Source organism: Salvelinus fontinalis, unplaced genomic scaffold, assembly GCF_029448725.1.
Source record: "Salvelinus fontinalis isolate EN_2023a unplaced genomic scaffold, ASM2944872v1 scaffold_1173, whole genome shotgun sequence".
Classification (NCBI taxonomy): domain Eukaryota; kingdom Metazoa; phylum Chordata; class Actinopteri; order Salmoniformes; family Salmonidae; genus Salvelinus; species Salvelinus fontinalis.
Window position 1 is genome coordinate 31,639 of NW_026601382.1, and position 18,362 is coordinate 50,000.

Here is an 18,362-nt window from a genome sequence, read left to right on the forward strand (position 1 = left end):
CAGAAAGTTTAGGTTTATGTGCTCTATTGGAGGCTTCCAGTTTAACATAATTACTGAAATAACAGGCTCCAAACACCACAGCTATTACTTACTAAAGGGTACTTCTTCTCTCTGGTTTGAACACTCACACACACATACACACACACAATCCCTCTCTCTGCACAAAAACAGGGGACAAGATCCCTGAACCGCCTCTCCCTGCCCATCCCGGCGGCTGTCTAATCTCATTGGTCGCCGTCGGGGGTGTTATTTGCATATTGTAGGCGTGTCCCTGACTGAGCCTTGGGATGAATGATTCTGTTCAGTTCAGAACGCGACAAGACAGCCGACGGACTCTGCAGAGGCTACGTGCGTCTGCTACGCTGATCAACTTTCAGCACACGACAACAACAAAAAAACCTCTGATGCGTTTATCTCCGGGCAGTCTGCTCCGGGCTGTAGGTGAAACCACGTCGAATCAGGTGGGATAAACATGCTCAATAAAACAGGACCCGGACTTAGCTCGAGAGGTGTACTGTGGGTAAGTGTGTTCTCATTGTAGTCTTTCTATTTTTTTTTTAATTAAGAGAGAAAGCTTCTTTTTTTTAAACCTCATAGTTCAATGTCAAATGAGAGTTTGGCTCGCGCTTAAAATCCACTGGCAACTTCGACGTGTGTTTATGTAATTGATGAGTAGCAACGTGTATGTTATTTTCAATACATCTTAAATGTCTGTGGTTCAAAGCCTAGACTACGTTCTACATGTTATTATTTAAACAGGTAAAGAGTAAAAAAAAAATGTGTATGTAAAATTTAAAAAAAGCATATATGTGCCTGTTTAAAAAGTCTAATTTAATCAGTGATTTTCTTCACATTGTAGGCTATTGACTCCATAATATAACGTGTTTGTTGTCCCCCCCCTGAGGCTGATTCTCTCATGTCTGGAACTGTATTTGTTAAACCTCATGTTTCTGTATTGTGTGTATTTCAGGGTTTGTGCATACTCCTCCTTTACACCAGCCCTCTCTCCTCTTTTGCTAATTTCAGCCAAGCGAAAGAGCTGGTCTATAAAATAAAAGAAGGATTACCCTCAGGGGCACTCATAGGATCCATGGGCTCCGACTTACACTTGGATTTATCCCTCGATCCCCATGTTTCATTCAATCTGCCCCAGAAGAAGCCTAGTGATCAGTATGTCACTCTGAACAGCACTACGGGACAGCTGTTTACGTCTGGGAATGAGATCGACAGGGAGACGCTCTGCCCGGACGCCTCAGAGTACAACGAGGGCTGCGTCCTCTCCCTGGATGTGTTCGTTCTACCCCAGCAGTACTTCCAGCTGGTTAAGGTCAAGATCTTGGTCGAGGATGTTAACGATAACCGTCCGCGCTTCCCGACGGGCGAGATTAGGGTTTCCGTCCCGGAGAACACCCAGGTCAACGCGAGGTTCGCGGTGGAGCAGTCGGCGACGGACCCTGATCTGGGGTTTCACGGGGTCCAGACTTACTGGCTGGTCAACGACTTCGGGGTGTTCACTCTGGACGTAGAGGAGAACGAGGGGGGTGAGCTGACACCCTTCCTCATCGTGACCGACGAGCTGGACCGGGAACGACAGGACGAGTACGTAACGGATATTATAGCAGAGGACGGCGGGTTACCACCTCTTCTTGGCACCGCCACGTTACGGATTATAATCACTGACGTCAACGATAACTGTCCTCAGTTCACAGAGTCACAGGTCAATGTGACGCTCTACGGGAATACGACTAAAGGAGAGCACCTGTCCAGGTTACACGCCTTCGACCCCGACCAGGGCGCCAACGCCGTGATCAGCTATGCGTACAGCGACCGCGTTCCCCGGGAGGCTAGAGCTCTGTTCCATCTGGACCGGATTACCGGGGTGATCAAACTGTCCGGTCAGATCAACACCGCAACCGGGAAGTTCTACAAGCTTACTGTCCTCGCCAACGGGCCCGGGTGCGTCCCTGCCGTCGCCATGGTAACGGTGCACGTGATCCGGGTAGCTTCCGGTCCGCCGGTTATTACGCCGCGCTACATCGCGGCGGAGAAAGACGGTGTGGTCACGATGAAGGAGTCCGAACCGCCGTTTTCGCCAATCGCGTTTTTCACCGTGAAGAACACGGACCAGAGAGGACAGGGGACGGAATGCCTGCTTGAAGGATCTGGCCCGTTCCGACTGTCACCTTACAAACTGTTTAAGAACGAGTATCTGTTAGAGACGACGGAGCCGCTGGACTACGAGCAGAGGCAGGACTACGAGCTGACTGTAGTGCTCAGGAATCCCACAGGTCTCGTCATCAACACCTTCATTAAGATCCTGGTTCTGGATGAGAACGACAACGCGCCGGTCTTCAAACAGTCTCTGTATGAGGTGAGTGGATATACATTAATGAACGCTTGAATGTTTTATGGTTACGGTTAAGGTTAAGGTTAGGGTTAGGGTTAAGGTTAGGGTTAAGGTTAGGGTTAAGGTTAGGGTTAAGGTTAGGGTTAGGGTTAGGGTTAAGGTTAGGATTAAGGTTAGGGTTAAGGTTAAGGTTAGGGTTAAGGTTAGGGTTAAGGTTAGGGTTAAGGTTAAGGTTAGGGTTAGGGTTAGGGTTAAGGTTAAGGTTAGGGTTAAGGTTAGGGTTAAGGTTAGGGTAGGGTTAAGGTTAGGGTTAAGGTTAGGGTTAAGGGTTAGGGTTAAGGTTAGGGTTAAGGTTAGGGTTAAGGTTAGGGTTAGGGTTAAGGTTAAGGTTAGGGTTAAGGTTAGGGTTAAGGTTAGGGTTAAGGTTAGGGTTAAGGTTAGGGTTAAGGTTAAGGTTAGGGTTAAGGTTAGGGTTAAGGTTAGGGTTAAGGTTAAGGTTAAGGTTAGGGTTAAGGTTAAGGTTAGGGTTAAGGTTAGGGTTAAGGTTAGGGTTAAGGTTAGTGTTAAGGTTAGGGTTAAGGTTAAGGTTAAGGTTAAGGTTAGGGTTAAGGTTAGGGTTAAGGTTAGGGTTAAGGTTAGGGTTAAGGTTAGGGTTAAGGTTTGGGTTAAGGTCAGGGTTTATTTTAGTATTTACTTATATATTTATGTATTTACACATTTATTTTAGTATTTAATTATTTATTTTAGTATTTACTTATTTATTTATGTATCTACTTATTTATTTTAATATTTACTTATTTATTTCAGTATTTACTTTGTTATTTATGTATTTACTTATTTATTTGTGTATGTACTTAGTTATTTGTTTCCTTGTGGTCGTTGTTATTCTCAGGTCTCTATGGAGGAGAATAACCCTCCCAACAGCTTCCTGTCCCAGCTCCAGGCCACAGACCAGGACAGTGAGGCCAGAGGAGAGGTCATCTACCTGCTGGGGTCAGACGCTCCCTCCGTTTTCCTCCTGGACAGGCTGACCGGTGTGCTGACTGTGTCCACATCTCTGGACCGAGAAGAGAAGCAGACCTTCAGGTCTGTCGCATATTGATGATGTATTGTAACGTATTATGACTGATATTGTATGGATAAAATGCATTAGAAATTGCCTATATATGTTTAGAGTAATAATAATAATTTACTTGTTTAACTTGTATTACAGAAAATAATCTCAACAACACATTTAAACAGAGTTGGTGGGATGAGATATATCTATGTCAAATATGACATAAACCTGTGCTTTATAAAGGATGGCATAACCACTGCTTATAAAGGCTTTATAAATCCTATTTAATTGAGGCTTCACAAAGCATTTATAACCCATCATGCATCTTGGTAGAGAATTTCAACACCAGCATGTTGGGTTAGATTCCCAGCCGTATGTATAAATGTATTCACGCATGACTGCAAATGGCTTTGGATAAATGGCATGTATTATATTACTCTAAACCCCTTTTGTAGGTCGGCCCAACCTCTTTCCCTCTTGGGTGCACAGCCAATATGGGTCCTGATCTCAACTTTCCCCAAAAGGCTGCAGAACCACTCACTCTAAAGTGCAGTCCTACACCAAAAACATTCCCCAAAAGGCTGCAGAATCACTCACTCTAAAGTGCAGTCCTTCACCAAAAACATTCCCCAAAAGGCTGCAGAATCACTCACTCTAAAGTGCAGTCCTTCACCAAAAACATTCCCCAAAAGGCTGCAGAATCACTCACTCTAAAGTGCAGTCCTTCACCAAAAACATTCCCCAAAAGGCTGCAGAACCACTCACTCTAAAGTGCAGTCCTTCACCAAAAACATTCCCCAAAAGGCTGCAGAACCACTCACTCTAAAGTGCAGTCCTTCACCAAAAACATTCGTAGGGCACGTTAATATCCGTATTTATGTTTTTGCTTAATACCGGGGGGGGGGGTTTCCCCCATACTTCCCCCAACCGTTTTCTCGGTTTTATTTTTCCACGTTTCAGATTTCCACGTTTTTTTTCTGGTTTTCCCACAGCTTTTAAATTATATTATATTGCCGTAAAACCAAGGCTGGTGGTATGTATTTATGGTACAGCATGGTATCTCTGAAGGTCGGTGGTATGTATTTACAGGACAGCATGGTATCTCTGAAGGTTGGTGGTATGTATTTATGGTACAGCATGGTATCTCTGACGGTTGGTGGTATGTATTTACAGGACAGCATGGTATCTCTGAAGGTTGGTGGTATGTATTTATGGTACAGCATGGTATCTCTGAAGGCTGGTGGTATGTATTTATGGTACAGCATGGTATCTCTGAAGGCTGGTGGTATGTATTTATGGTACAGCATGGTATCTCTGAAGGTTAGTGGTATGTATTTATGGTACAGCATGGTATCTCTGAAGGTTGGTGGTATGTATTTATGGTACAGCATGGTATCTCTGAAGGTTGGTGGTATGTATTTATGGTACAGCATGGTATCTCTGACGGTTGGTGGTATGTATTTACAGGACAGCATGGTATCTCTGAAGGTTGGTGGTATGTATTTATGGTACAGCATGGTATCTCTGAAGGTTGGTGGTATGTATTTACAGGACAGCATGGTATCTCTGAAGGTTGGTGGTATGTATTTACAGGACAGCATGGTATCTCTGAAGGCTGGTGGTATGTATTTATGGTACAGCATGGTAGATCTGGTTGGTGGTATGTATTTATGGTACAGTATGGTATCTCTGAAGGTTGGTGGTATGTATTTACAGGACAGCATGGTATCTCTGAAGGTCGGTGGTATGTATTTACAGGACAGCATGGTATCTCTGAAGGTTGGTGGTATGTATTTACAGGACAGCATGGTATCTCTGAAGGTCGGTGGTATGTATTTACAGGACAGCATGGTATCTCTGAAGGTTGGTGGTATGTATTTATGGTACAGCATGGTATCTCTGAAGGTTGGTGGTATGTATTTATGGTACAGCATGGTATCTCTGAAGGCTGGTGGTATGTATTTATGGTACAGCATGGTATCTCTGAAGGTTGGTGGTATGTATTTACAGGACAGCATGGTATCTCTGAAGGTTGGTGGTATGTATTTACAGGACAGCATGGTATCTCTGAAGGTTGGTGGTATGTATTTACAGGACAGCATGGTATCTCTGAAGGTTGGTGGTATGTATTTACAGGACAGCATGGTATCTCTGAAGGTTGGTGGTATGTATTTATGGTACAGCATGGTATCTCTGAAGGTTGGTGGTATGTATTTATGGTACAGCATGGTATCTCTGAAGGCTGGTGGTATGTATTTATGGTACAGCATGGTAGATCTGGTTGGTGGTATGTATTTATGGTACAGCATGGTATCTCTGACGGTTGGTGGTATGTATTTACAGGACAGCATGGTATCTCTGAAGGTTGGTGGTATGTATTTACAGGACAGCATGGTATTTCTTAAGGTTGGTGGTATGTATTTACAGGACAGCATGGTATCTCTGAAGGTTGGTGGTATGTATTTACAGGACAGCATGGTATCTCTGAAGGTTGGTGGTATGTATTTACGGTACAGCATGGTATCTCTGAAGGTCGGTGGTATGTATTTATGGTACAGCATGGTATCTCTGAAGGTCGGTGGTATGTATTTACGGTACAGCATGGTATCTCTGACGGTTGGTGGTATGTATTTACAGGACAGCATGGTATCTCTGAAGGTTGGTGGTATGTATTTATGGTACAGCATGGTATCTCTGAAGGTTGGTGGTATGTATTTATGGTACAGCATGGTATCTCTGAAGGTTGGTGGTATGTATTTATGGTACAGCATGGTATCTCTGACGGTTGGTGGTATGTATTTACGGTACAGCATGGTATCTCTGAAGGTTGGTGGTATGTATTTACGGTACAGCATGGTATCTCTGAAGGTCGGTGGTATGTATTTATGGTACAGCATGGTATCTCTGAAGGTCGGTGGTATGTATTTACGGTACAGCATGGTATCTCTGAAGGTTGGTGGTATGTATTTATGGGACAGCATGGTATCTCTGAAGGTTGGTGGTATGTATTTATGGTACAGCATGGTATCTCTGAAGGCTGGTGGTATGTATTTATGGTACAGCATGGTATCTCTGAAGGTTGGTGGTATGTATTTATGGTACAGCATGGTATCTCTGAAGGCTGGTGGTATGTATTTATGGTACAGCATGGTATCTCTGAAGGTTGGTGGTATGTATTTACAGGACAGCATGGTATCTCTGAAGGTTGGTGGTATGTATTTATGGTACAGCATGGTATCTCTGAAGGTTGGTGGTATGTATTTATGGTACAGCATGGTATCTCTGACGGTTGGTGGTATGTATTTACGGTACAGCATGGTATCTCTGAAGGTTGGTGGTATGTATTTATGGGACAGCATGGTATCTCTGAAGGTTGGTGGAATGTATTTATGGTACAGCATGGTATCTCTGAAGGTTGGTGGTATGTATTTATGGTACAGCATGGTATCTCTGAAGGTCGGTGGTATGTATTTACGGTACAGCATGGTATCTCTGAAGGTTGGTGGTATGTATTTATGGGACAGCATGGTATCTCTGAAGGTTGGTGGTATGTATTTATGGTACAGCATGGTATCTCTGAAGGCTGGTGGTATGTATTTATGGTACAGCATGGTATCTCTGAAGGTTGGTGGTATGTATTTATGGTACAGCATGGTATCTCTGAAGGCTGGTGGTATGTATTTATGGTACAGCATGGTATCTCTGAAGGTTGGTGGTATGTATTTACAGGACAGCATGGTATCTCTGAAGGTTGGTGGTATGTATTTATGGTACAGCATGGTATCTCTGAAGGTTGGTGGTATGTATTTATGGGACAGCATGGTATCTCTGAAGGTTGGTGGTATGTATTTACAGGACAGCATGGTATCTCTGAAGGTTGGTGGTATGTATTTACGGGACAGCATGGTATCTCTGAAGGTCGGTGGTATGTATTTACAGGACAGCATGGTATCTCTGAAGGTTGGTGGTATGTATTTATGGTACAGCATGGTATCTCTGAAGGTTGGTGGTATGTATTTATGGTACAGCATGGTATCTCTGAAGGTTGGTGGTATGTATTTACAGGACAGCATGGTATCTCTGAAGGTTGGTGGTATGTATTTACAGGACAGCATGGTATCTCTGACGGTTGGTGGTATGTATTTACAGGACAGCATGGTATCTCTGACGGTTGGTGGTATGTATTTATGGTACAGCATGGTATCTCTGAAGGTTGGTGATTATACATATATAACTCAGCCTCACCTCATACAACAAACATTCACCTACATTCATTTAACATATACAGGTTTACATTCACGAGGTAGTACAAGCCGCTAGAATAGCATCACCACAATTCATCAATGGAATATCAACAAGCCGCTAGAATAGCATCACCACAATTCATCAATGGAATATCAACAAGCCGTAAAGTCCATAAAGTGCAAAAAGTTAGGAATTCAAAAGGTCAGTGGGCATGATTTTTTTATTTTACCGTTATTTTACCAGGTAAGTTGACTGAGAACACGTTCTCATTTGCAGCAACGACCTGGGGAATAGTTACAGGGGAGAGGAGGGGGATGAATGAGCCAATTGTAAACTTGATGTTGATTGATGTAGCACTGTAAAGTTGACAAACCGGCGCTGATGAATCATGAAGAAAATACCACCATGTCTTGATTTTAGAGACAACTTGACTGACCTGTCGGGCTCGGTGGATGGAAGAATCCAGGGGAGGGGGGGGGGTAGGGGGGGCAGGGGGGGGGGGTCAGCCTAGTCCGGAAACAGTTTGGTCCGGTCATGTCTCCGTCAGGCAGATGGAGGAGCGTGTAATGTGACCCACATCCTTTCTCTTCAGATCACGTGTCATCCTGCAGCACAACATGTTATGTCACAATTATGAACCCTTTATAAAGCATGACGTACGGTTATAGATGCTTTGTAACACATATGTGTAGCGCTTAGGTAGGCTTTATGAAGCCTTAATGAAGCCTTTATAAGCTGAATATCTTTGAAAGCGGAACTGGATATATTGATGACACAATGCATTATAACTGCCTATGGATGTTCATAGTGTTTTTTTTTTATATAATCTGCAACCTGTTTTGTTTATTGTTGTTGTTGTAATATTTTGGCGAGACAATTGAATAAAAGTTGGTAAACTCTATAAACTGTATCCTCCGTAGGTTCATGGTTCGGGCGGTGGACCGAGGGACCCCCAGGAGAGAGTCGATAGCTACAGTGATCATCACTGTGCTGGACCGCAATGACAACAGGTAAGAGAAAGACACTTTGTGATAACTGCTGATTTAATTAATTGTTTTGATTGATTTGATTTGATTTGATTGATTTAGATATTTTTTTTTACCCAACAGCCCGCGCTTCATCAATAAAGATTTCACGTTCTTTGTGCCGGAGAATTTCCCGGGGTTTGGAGAGATCGGCGTTCTCTCGGTAACGGACGCGGACGCAGGCGAGAACGGCTGGGTGGCGCTCTCCATCCTCAACGGCAGCGATATCTTCGTGATCGACACGGGACGCGGCGCTCTGAGGGCCCGTACCCCTCTGGACCGGGAGCAACAGGGGACGTACTACCTCTGGATCGAGGCGGTCGACGGAGGGGAACCGTCTCTCTCCTGCCTCACCATGGTTACCGTCCTCCTCCTTGACGTCAACGACAACCCTCCCGTCGTCTTGTTCCCCCAGTCTAACCAGTCCTACATGCTGGTGTTACCCAGCACCCTGCCAGGGACCTCCGTCACAGAGGTGTACGCCGTGGATAAAGACACAGGAATGAACGCTGTCATGGCCTACAGCATCATCAAGAGGAAGGGCGACGAGCCGGGATCGTTTGATATCGACCCGGACACCGGGAACATCACGTTGAACAGAGAACTCAGTGGCCGCGGTCTCTATAGTCTACTGGTTAAAGTCTCGGACCACGGTCAGCCTGAACCTCTCCACTCCACGGTCCTGGTCAACCTCTTTGTCAACGAGACGGTTTCTAACGAGAGCTATATCCAGAGTCTTCTCAGCGGGGAGGCTGAGATCCAGACGGAGGAGAAGCCGTGGTACGTGGGGAAGCTGACAGAGAGGCCTGACAGGGAGGACGTGTTGCCCTGTCAGCCGCTACTCGTAGCTCTGTCGGTAACCTGTCTGGGACTGTTCTGCATCGTCGTCACATTGACCGCTTATATATGCTGCAAGAAACTGAAGAAATGGAAGAAACATCAAATGAAAAGACTAGAGGTTGAAACGCCTTTGAAGACGAACGGTGACTTGCAGGACGTCGATAGAAAGCGAATGGAAATCTCAAACATTTGATGACATTGACATCGCAAAGACTTTGAGGCAAAGACTCCAGCATACTAAACTGTTACACTGCAACTGTTTATAAACAATGTGAATTGTGAAGTGTAGATTTTCATCCTCAAAAGACAAAGGTTGTATCTCAAATGGCACCCTTTTCCCTGTTTAGTGCACTACTTTTAACCAGGGCCCATGGTGGTACACTATAATAGGAATTAGGGCGCCGTTTGTGACACGTCCTCATTTTAAAAACGTAATAAAAGACCCATTGTGCTGTATATATTGTAGATAATATTAAATGTTTTATAACTTTATAACAAAATCTTTAAATAGACAAGATTATTTTCATTTTTTTTTATTTTCATGAAAGCCTAAGAAATGACTCCTTTTAAACTTACAAATGTTATGTTATGAAGTGGGCGTGGGGGGAAAAAAATAAAAAAAAATGTGAGAGATTCTATATATGTTTTTTCAGAAGGATGTCTGGATCAATGGAAAAGGAATGAGGATCATTAGGTGTGTATAACGATGTTTATTGATTGATTGATTGATTGATTGATTGATTGATATAACAATGTCCCTTTCATACCCTTTCGATTGCGTTGGAAAAGCCGACCCCAGAGTGCAGTGCAGAAGTCGATTAAAATCTGTTATTTTCCTCAAATCTACTGGATTTTTGTGTGAGATTAAAATGTGTATTTTGTTGTCATACCGTTTCAAGAGGATGCTTCTTGCCTGGCCACCAAACAAGCCCTCTACCTGCATCCTTAGGTGTGTCCCAAATTACACCCTATTTCCCTATATATAGTGCACTACTTTAGACCAGAGCCCTATGGCCCTGGTCAATACTAGTGCACTATATAGGGAATAGGGTTCTATAGGGCCCTGGTCTAAAGTAGTGCACTATATAGGGAATAGGGTGCCATAGGGCTCTGGTCTAAAGTAGTGCACTATATAGGGAATAGGGTTCTATAGGGCTCTGGTCTAACGTAGTGCACTATATAGTGAATAGGGTTCTATAGGACTCTGGTCTAAAGTAGTGCACTATACAGGGAATAGGGTTCTATAGGGCTCTGGTCTAAAGTAGTGCACTATATAGGGAATAGGGTTCTATAGGGCCCTGGTCTAAAGTAGTGCACTATATAGGGAATAAGGTTCTATAGGGCTCTGGTCTAAAGTAGTGCACTATATAGGGAATAGGGTTCTATAGGGCTCTGGTCTAAAGTAGTGCACTATATAGGGAATAGGGTTCTATAGGGCCCTGGTCTAAAGTAGTGCACTATATAGGGGAATAGGGTTCTATAGGGCTCTGGTCTAACGTAGTGCATTATATAGGGAATAGGGTTCTATAGGGCCCTGGTCTAAAGTAGTGCACTATATAGGGAATAGGGTTCTATAGGGCCCTGGTCTAAAGTAGTGCACTATATAGGGAACAGGAAACGCATCCTTTGTCTCCTCCCAGTCATTACCAAAACCATGTGGTCATTGTCTGTCTCTGAAAACAAACCCTTGATTGAATATTAAAAAGTGCTTTATTTTCATATTATATTGCTTTTCTGCATCTGTAATGAGAACGGCCTATCGGTACGTGCCTTTGATATTAGGATGTAAATTAAAGACAATGTTTTGATTATAAATAAGAATTTAAGCGAGGGGAAATTAAATGAATCGCCATTTTTTTAAATTTAGCTAGGAAAGTCAGTTAAGAACAAATTCTTATTTACACTGACGGCCGGGGAACAGTGGGTTAACTGACGGCCTACCAGGGAACAGTGGGTTAACTGACGGCCTACCAGGGAACAGTGGGTTAACTGACGGCCTACCAGGGAACAGTGGGTTAACTGTCGGCCTACCAGGGAACAGTGGGTTAACTGACGGCCTACCAGGGAACAGTGGGTTAACTGTCAGCCTACCAGGGAACAGTGGGTTAACTGTCAGCCTACCAGGGAACAGTGGGTTAACTGTCAGCCTACCAGGGAACAGTGGGTTAACTGACGGCCTACCAGGGAACAGTGGGTTAACTGTCAGCCTACCAGGGAACAGTGGGTTAACTGACGGCCTACCAGGGAACAGTGGGTTAACTGTCAGCCTACCAGGGAACAGTGGGTTAACTGTCAGCCTACCAGGGAACAGTGGGTTAACTGACGGCCTACCAGGGAACAGTGGGTTAACTGACAGTCTACCAGGGAACAGTGGGTTAACTGACAGCCTACCGGGGAACAGTGGGTTAACTGTCAGCCTACCAGGGAACAGTGGGTTAACTGTCAGCCTACCAGGGAACAGTGGGTTAACTGTCAGCCTACCAGGGAACAGTGGGTTAACTGTCGGCCTACCAGGGAACAGTGGGTTAACTGACAGTCTACCAGGGAACAGTGGGTTAACTGTCAGCCTACCAGGGAACAGTGGGTTAACTGACGGCCTACCAGGGAACAATGGGTTAACTGTCAGCCTACCAGGGAACAGTGGGTTAACTGACCTACCGGGGAACAGTGGGTTAACTGGCCTACCCGGGAACAGTGGGTTAACTGGCCTACCAGGGAACAGTGGGTTAACTGGCCTACCGGGGAACAGTGGGTTAACTGGCCTACCGGGGAACAGTGGGTTAACTGGCCTACCAGGGAACAGTGGGTTAACTGGCCTACCAGGGAACAGTGGGTTAACTGGCCTACCAGGGAACAGTGGGTTAACTGGCCTACCGGGGAACAGTGGGTTAACTGGCCTACCGGGGAACAGTGGGTTAACTGGCCTACCAGGGAACAGTGGGTTAACTGTCAGCCTACCAGGGAACAGTGGGTTAACTGACAGCCTACCAGGGAACAGTGGGTTAACTGACAGCCTACCAGGGAACAGTGGGTTAACTGACAGCCTACCAGGGAACAGTGGGTTAACTCTCAGCCTACCAGGGAACAGTGGGTTAACTGTCAGCCTACCGGGGAACAATGGGTTAACTGTCAGCCTACCAGGGAACAGTGGGTTAACTGTCATCCTACCAGGGAACAGTGGGTTAACTGTCAGCCTACCAGGGAACAGTGGGTTAACTGTCAGCCTACCGGGGAACAGTGGGTTAACTGTCAGCCTACCAGGGAACAGTGGGTTAACTGACAGCCTACCGGGGAACAGTAGGTTAACTGTCAGCCTACCAGGGAACAGTGGGTTAACTGTCAGCCTACCAGGGAACAGTGGGTTAACTGTCAGCCTACCAGGGAACAGTGGGTTAACTGACAGCCTACCGGGGAACAGTAGGTTAACTGTCAGCCTACCAGGGAACAGTGGGTTAACTGTCAGCCTACCGGGGAACAATGGGTTAACTGTCAGCCTACCAGGGAACAGTGGGTTAACTGTCATCCTACCAGGGAACAGTGGGTTAACTGTCAGCCTACCAGGGAACAGTGGGTTAACTGACGGCCTACCAGGGAACAGTGGGTTAACTGACAGCCTACCGGGGAACAGTAGGTTAACTGTCAGCCTACCAGGGAACAGTGGGTTAACTGTCAGCCTACCGGGGAACAATGGGTTAACTGTCAGCCTACCAGGGAACAGTGTGTTAACTGTCATCCTACCAGGGAACAGTGGGTTAACTGTCAGCCTACCAGGGAACAGTGGGTTAACTGTCAGCCTACCAGGGAACAGTGGGTTAACTGACGGCCTACCAGGGAACAGTGGGTTAACTGACGGCCTACCAGGGAACAGTGGGTTAACTGCCTTGTTCAGGGGCAGAATGACAGATTTTTATCTTGTCAGCTCAGGGATTCAATCCAGCAACCTTTCGGTTACTGGCCCAACGCTCTAACAACTAGGCTCTAACCACTAGGCTACCTGCCGCCCCCCTCTAACCACTAGGCTCTAGCCACTAGGCTCTAACCACTAGGCTACCTGCCTTCCCCTCTAACCACTAGGCTCTAACCACTAGGCTACCTGCCGCCCCCCTCTAACCACTAGGCTCTAACCACTAGGCTACCTGCCGCCCCCCTCTAACCACTAGGCTCTAACCACTAGGCTCTAACCACTAGGCTCTAACCACTAGGCTTCTAACCACTAGGCTTCTAACCACTAGGCTCTAACCACTAGGCTCTAACCACTAGGCTCTAACCACTAGGCTCTAACCACTAGGCTACCTGCCTCCCCCCTCTAACCACTAGGCTCTAACCACTAGGCTTTAACCACTAGGCTCTAACCACTAGGCTCTAACCACTAGGCTACCTGCCGCCCCCCTCTAACCACTAGGCTCTAACCACTAGGCTCTAACCACTAGGCTCTAACCACTAGGCTCTAACCACTAGGCTTCTAACCACTAGGCTTCTAACCACTAGGCTCTAACCACTAGGCTCTAACCACTAGGCTCTAACCACTAGGCTACCTGCCGCCCTCCTCTAACCACTAGGCTCTAACCACTAGGCTCTAACCACTAGGCTCTAACCACTTGGCTCTAACCACTAGGCTTCTAACCACTAGGCTTCTAACCACTAGGCTCTAACCACTAGGCTCTAACCACTAGGCTCTAACCACTAGGCTACCTGCCGCCTCCCTCTAACCACTAGGCTCTAACCACTAGGCTCTAACCACTAGGCTCTAACCACTAGGCTCTAACCACTAGGCTACCTGCCTCCCCCCTCTAACCACTAGGCTCTAACCACTAGGCTACCTGCCGCCCCCCTCTAACCACTAGGCTCTAACCACTAGGCTCTAACCACTAGGCTTCTAACCACTAGGCTCTAACCACTAGGCTTCTAACCACTAGGCTTCTAACCACTAGGCTTCTAACGACTAGGCTCTAACCACTAGGCTCTAACCACTAGGCTCTAACCACTAGGCTCTAACCACTAGGCTCTAACCACTAGGCCTCTAACCACTAGGCTCTAACCACTAGGCTCTAACCACTAGGCTCTAACCACTAGGCTCTAACCACTAGGCTACCTGCCGCCTCCCTCTAACCACTAGGCTCTAACCACTAGGCTACCTGCCGCCCCCCTCTAACCACTAGGCTCTAACCACTAGGCTCTAACCACTAGGCTTCTAACCACTAGGCTCTAACCACTAGGCTTCTAACCACTAGGCTTCTAACCACTAGGCTTCTAACGACTAGGCTCTAACCACTAGGCTCTAACCACTAGGCTCTAACCACTAGGCTCTAACCACTAGGCTCCAACCACTAGGCTCTAACCACTAGGCTTCTAACCACTAGGCTTCTAACCACTAGGCTTCTAACCACTAGGCTAACCGCAAGGCTAACCACTAGGCTAACCACTAGGCCAACCACTAGGCTCTAACCACTAGGCGTCTAACCACTAGGCTCTAACCACTAGGCCTCTAACCACTAGCCTCTAACCACTAGGCTCTAACCACTAGGCTACCTGCCGCCTCCCTCTAACCACTAGGCTCTAACCACTAGGCTACCTGCCGCCCCCCTCTAACCACTAGGCTCTAACCACTAGGCTACCTGCCGCCCCCCTCTAACCACTAGGCTCTAACCACTAGGCTCTAACCACTAGGCTCTAACCACTAGGCTACCTGCCGCCCCCCTCTAACCACTAGGCTCTAACCACTAGGCTCTAACCACTAGGCTCTAACCACTAGGCTCTAACCACTAGGCTCTAACCACTAGGCTACCTGCCGCCCCCCTCTAACCACTAGGCTCTAACCACTAGGCTACCTGCCGCCCCCCTCTAACCACTAGGCTCTAACCACTAGGCTCTAACCACTAGGCGTCTAACCACTAGGCTCTAACCACTAGGCCTCTAACCACTAGCCTCTAACCACTAGGCTCTAACCACTAGGCTACCTGCCGCCTCCCTCTAACCACTAGGCTCTAACCACTAGGCTACCTGCCGCCCCCCTCTAACCACTAGGCTCTAACCACTAGGCTACCTGCCGCCCCCCTCTAACCACTAGGCTCTAACCACTAGGCTCTAACCACTAGGCTCTAACCACTAGGCTACCTGCCGCCCCCCTCTAACCACTAGGCTCTAACCACTAGGCTCTAACCACTAGGCTCTAACCACTAGGCTCTAACCACTAGGCTCTAACCACTAGGCTACCTGCCGCCCCCCTCTAACCACTAGGCTCTAACCACTAGGCTCTAACCACTAGGCTACCTGCCGCCCCCCTCTAACCACTAGGCTCTAACCACTAGGCTCTAACCACTAGGCTCTAACCACTAGGCTCTAACCACTAGGCTCTAACCACTAGGCTTCTAACCACTAGGCTCTAAACACTAGGCTTCTAACCACTAGGCTACCTGCCTCCCCCTCTAACCACTAGGCTCTAACCACTAGGCTACCTGCCGCCCCCCTCTAACAACTAGGCTCTAACCACTAGGCTCTAACCACTAGGCTCTAACCACTAGGCTCTAACCACTGGGCTCTAACCACTAGGCTACCTGCCGCCCCCCTCTAACCACTAGGCTCTAACCACTAAGCTCTAACCACTAGGCTACCTGCCGCCCCCCTCTAACCACTAGGCTCTAACCACTAGGTTATCTACAATCTAGATCAGCTATCTACAATCTAGATCAGCTATCTACAATCTAGATCAGCTATCAATCTTGATCAGCTATCTACAATCTAGATCAGCTATCAATCTAGATCAGCTATAAATCTAGATCACTTATCTACAATCTAGATCATCTATCTACAATCTAGATCAGCTATCTACAATCTAGATCACTTATCTACAATCTAGATCAGCTATCTACAATCTAGATCACTTATCTACAATCTAGATCAGCTATCTACAATCTAGATCAGCTATCAATCTTGATCAGCTATCTACAATCTTTATCAGCTATCAATCTAGATCAGCTATAAATCTAGATCACTTATCTACAATCTAGATCATCTATCTACAATCTAGATCAGCTATCTACAATCTAGATCACTTATCTACAATCTAGATCAGCTATCTACAATCTAGATCACTTATCTACAATCTAGATCAGCTATCAATCTAGATCAGCTATCTACAATCTAGATCAGCTATCAATCTAGATCAGCTATCAATCTAGATCACTTATCTACAATCTAGATCAGCTATCAATCTAGAGCCGCTATCTACAATCTAGATCAGCTATCTACAATCTAGATCAGCTATCTACAATCTAGATCAGCTATCAATCTAGATCAGCTATCAATCTAGATCACTTATCTACAATCTAGATCAGCTATCTACAATCTAGATCAGCTATCTACAATCTAGATCACCTATCTACAATCTAGATCAGCTATCTACAATCTAGATCACTTATCTACAATCTAGATTAGCTATCTACAATCTAGATCATCTATCTACAATCTAGATCAGCTATCTACAATCTAGATCAGCTATCTACAATCTAGAGCAGATGTCTACAATCTAGATCATCTCCAACATCCACTTTAGGTATTGTTGTAATCCTCATCTGTTATCATCGCCCGTAGAGAGCAGAGACTGATAAGAGACTACATATATAGAGCAGAGACTAATAAGAGACTACATATATAGAGCAGAGACTGATAAGAGACTACATATAGAGCAAAGTGTGTGTCTGTGTGTGTGTGTGTGTGTGTGTGTGTGTGTGTGTGTGTGTGTGTGTGTGTGTGTGTGTGTGTGTGTGTGTGTGTGTGTGTGTGTGTGTGTGTGTGTGTGTGTGTGTGTGTGTGTGTGTGTGTGTGTGTGTGTGTGTGTGTGTGTGTGTGTGTGTGTGTTCTCCTTGTCATCATGGAACTCTCTACATGTCAACAACCTAGCTATGTGTATATTCTTGTCATAGTCCTTTCCTCTCCTCAGAAAACCGGTGTGGGTTAGGCTCTGACACAAAAACAAACCGTCAGAGACAAAGACTATGCTAAGAAAACAAATACTCCAGTCCAACCACGAGGAGATCATCTTGACAAGGCTGCTGGGTAATTTACCAGTCTGGAACCAGATCATCTTGACAAGGCTGCTGGGTAATTTACCAGTCTGGAACCAGACCATCTTGACAAGGCTGCTGGGTAATTTACCAGTCTGGAACCAGATCATCTTGACAAGGCTGCTGGGTAATTTACCAGTCTGGAACCAGATCACCTTGACAAGGCTGCTGGGTAATTTACCAGTCTGGAACCAGACCATCTTGACAAGGCTGCTGGGTAATTTACCAGTCTGGAACCAGATCATCTTGACAAGGCTGCTGGGTATTTTACCAGTCTGGAACCAGATCATCTTGACAAGGCTGCTGGGTAATTAACCAGTCTGGAACCAGATCATCTTGACAAGGCTGCTGGGTATTTAACCAGTCTGTCAACAGCTCTGGTGGACATTCCTGCAGTCAGCATTCCAATTGCACGCGCCCTCAAAACTTGAGACGTCTGTGGCATTTTAGAGTGGTCTTTTATTGTCCCCAGCGCGAGGTGCAACTGTGTAATGGTCATGCTGTTTAATCAGCTTCTTGATATGCCACACCTGTCAGATGGATGGATTCTTTCATCGAAGGAGGGATGTAAGCAAATTAAATTAGCTTTTTGTGCATATGGAACGTTTCTGGGATCTTTTATTTCAGCTCATGAAACATGGGACCAACACTTTACATGTTGCATTTATATTTTAGTTCAGTACATGTGTGCGTAAATTTAATATTGTACTTTATAGATCTCAGTGGGGCTATTTTTAATTTATTGGGTATCACATTTAAAATGCACCAGATAAGTGAAACACCAG

At 45.8% G+C, this 18,362-nt stretch overlaps 1 protein-coding gene across 2 annotated transcripts; it reads left to right on the forward strand.

Moving 5' to 3' along the window:
• The first annotated feature begins 275 nt into the window (after window positions 1–275).
• On the forward strand, window positions 276–10,401 carry LOC129848783 (protocadherin-20-like). 2 transcript variants are annotated; one of them, XM_055915877.1, is made up of 5 exons: window positions 276–520; window positions 971–2,371; window positions 3,240–3,433; window positions 8,570–8,659; window positions 8,759–10,401. In XM_055915877.1, exons 1-5 carry the CDS (start codon window positions 473–475, stop codon window positions 9,705–9,707), a joined length of 2,682 nt encoding a protein of 893 aa, XP_055771852.1. In that variant the 5' UTR covers window positions 276–472; the 3' UTR covers window positions 9,708–10,401. The 2 variants fall into 2 exon arrangements, with proteins under 2 accessions (XP_055771852.1, XP_055771853.1); XM_055915878.1 differs by having other exon boundaries at window positions 1,027–2,371.
• The last annotated feature ends 7,961 nt before the right edge of the window (window positions 10,402–18,362 follow it).

Bases quoted from the DNA above. Each gene is read 5' to 3' on its own strand.
- LOC129848783 (XM_055915877.1), top strand. From the start codon at position 473: ATGCTCAATAAAACAGGACCCGGACTTAGCTCGAGAGGTGTACTGTGG. The intron at 521-970 runs GTAAGTGTGTTC...TGTGTATTTCAG, and splicing joins GCTCGAGAGGTGTACTGTGG to GGTTTGTGCATACTCCTCCT. The intron at 2,372-3,239 runs GTGAGTGGATAT...TGTTATTCTCAG, and splicing joins TCAAACAGTCTCTGTATGAG to GTCTCTATGGAGGAGAATAA.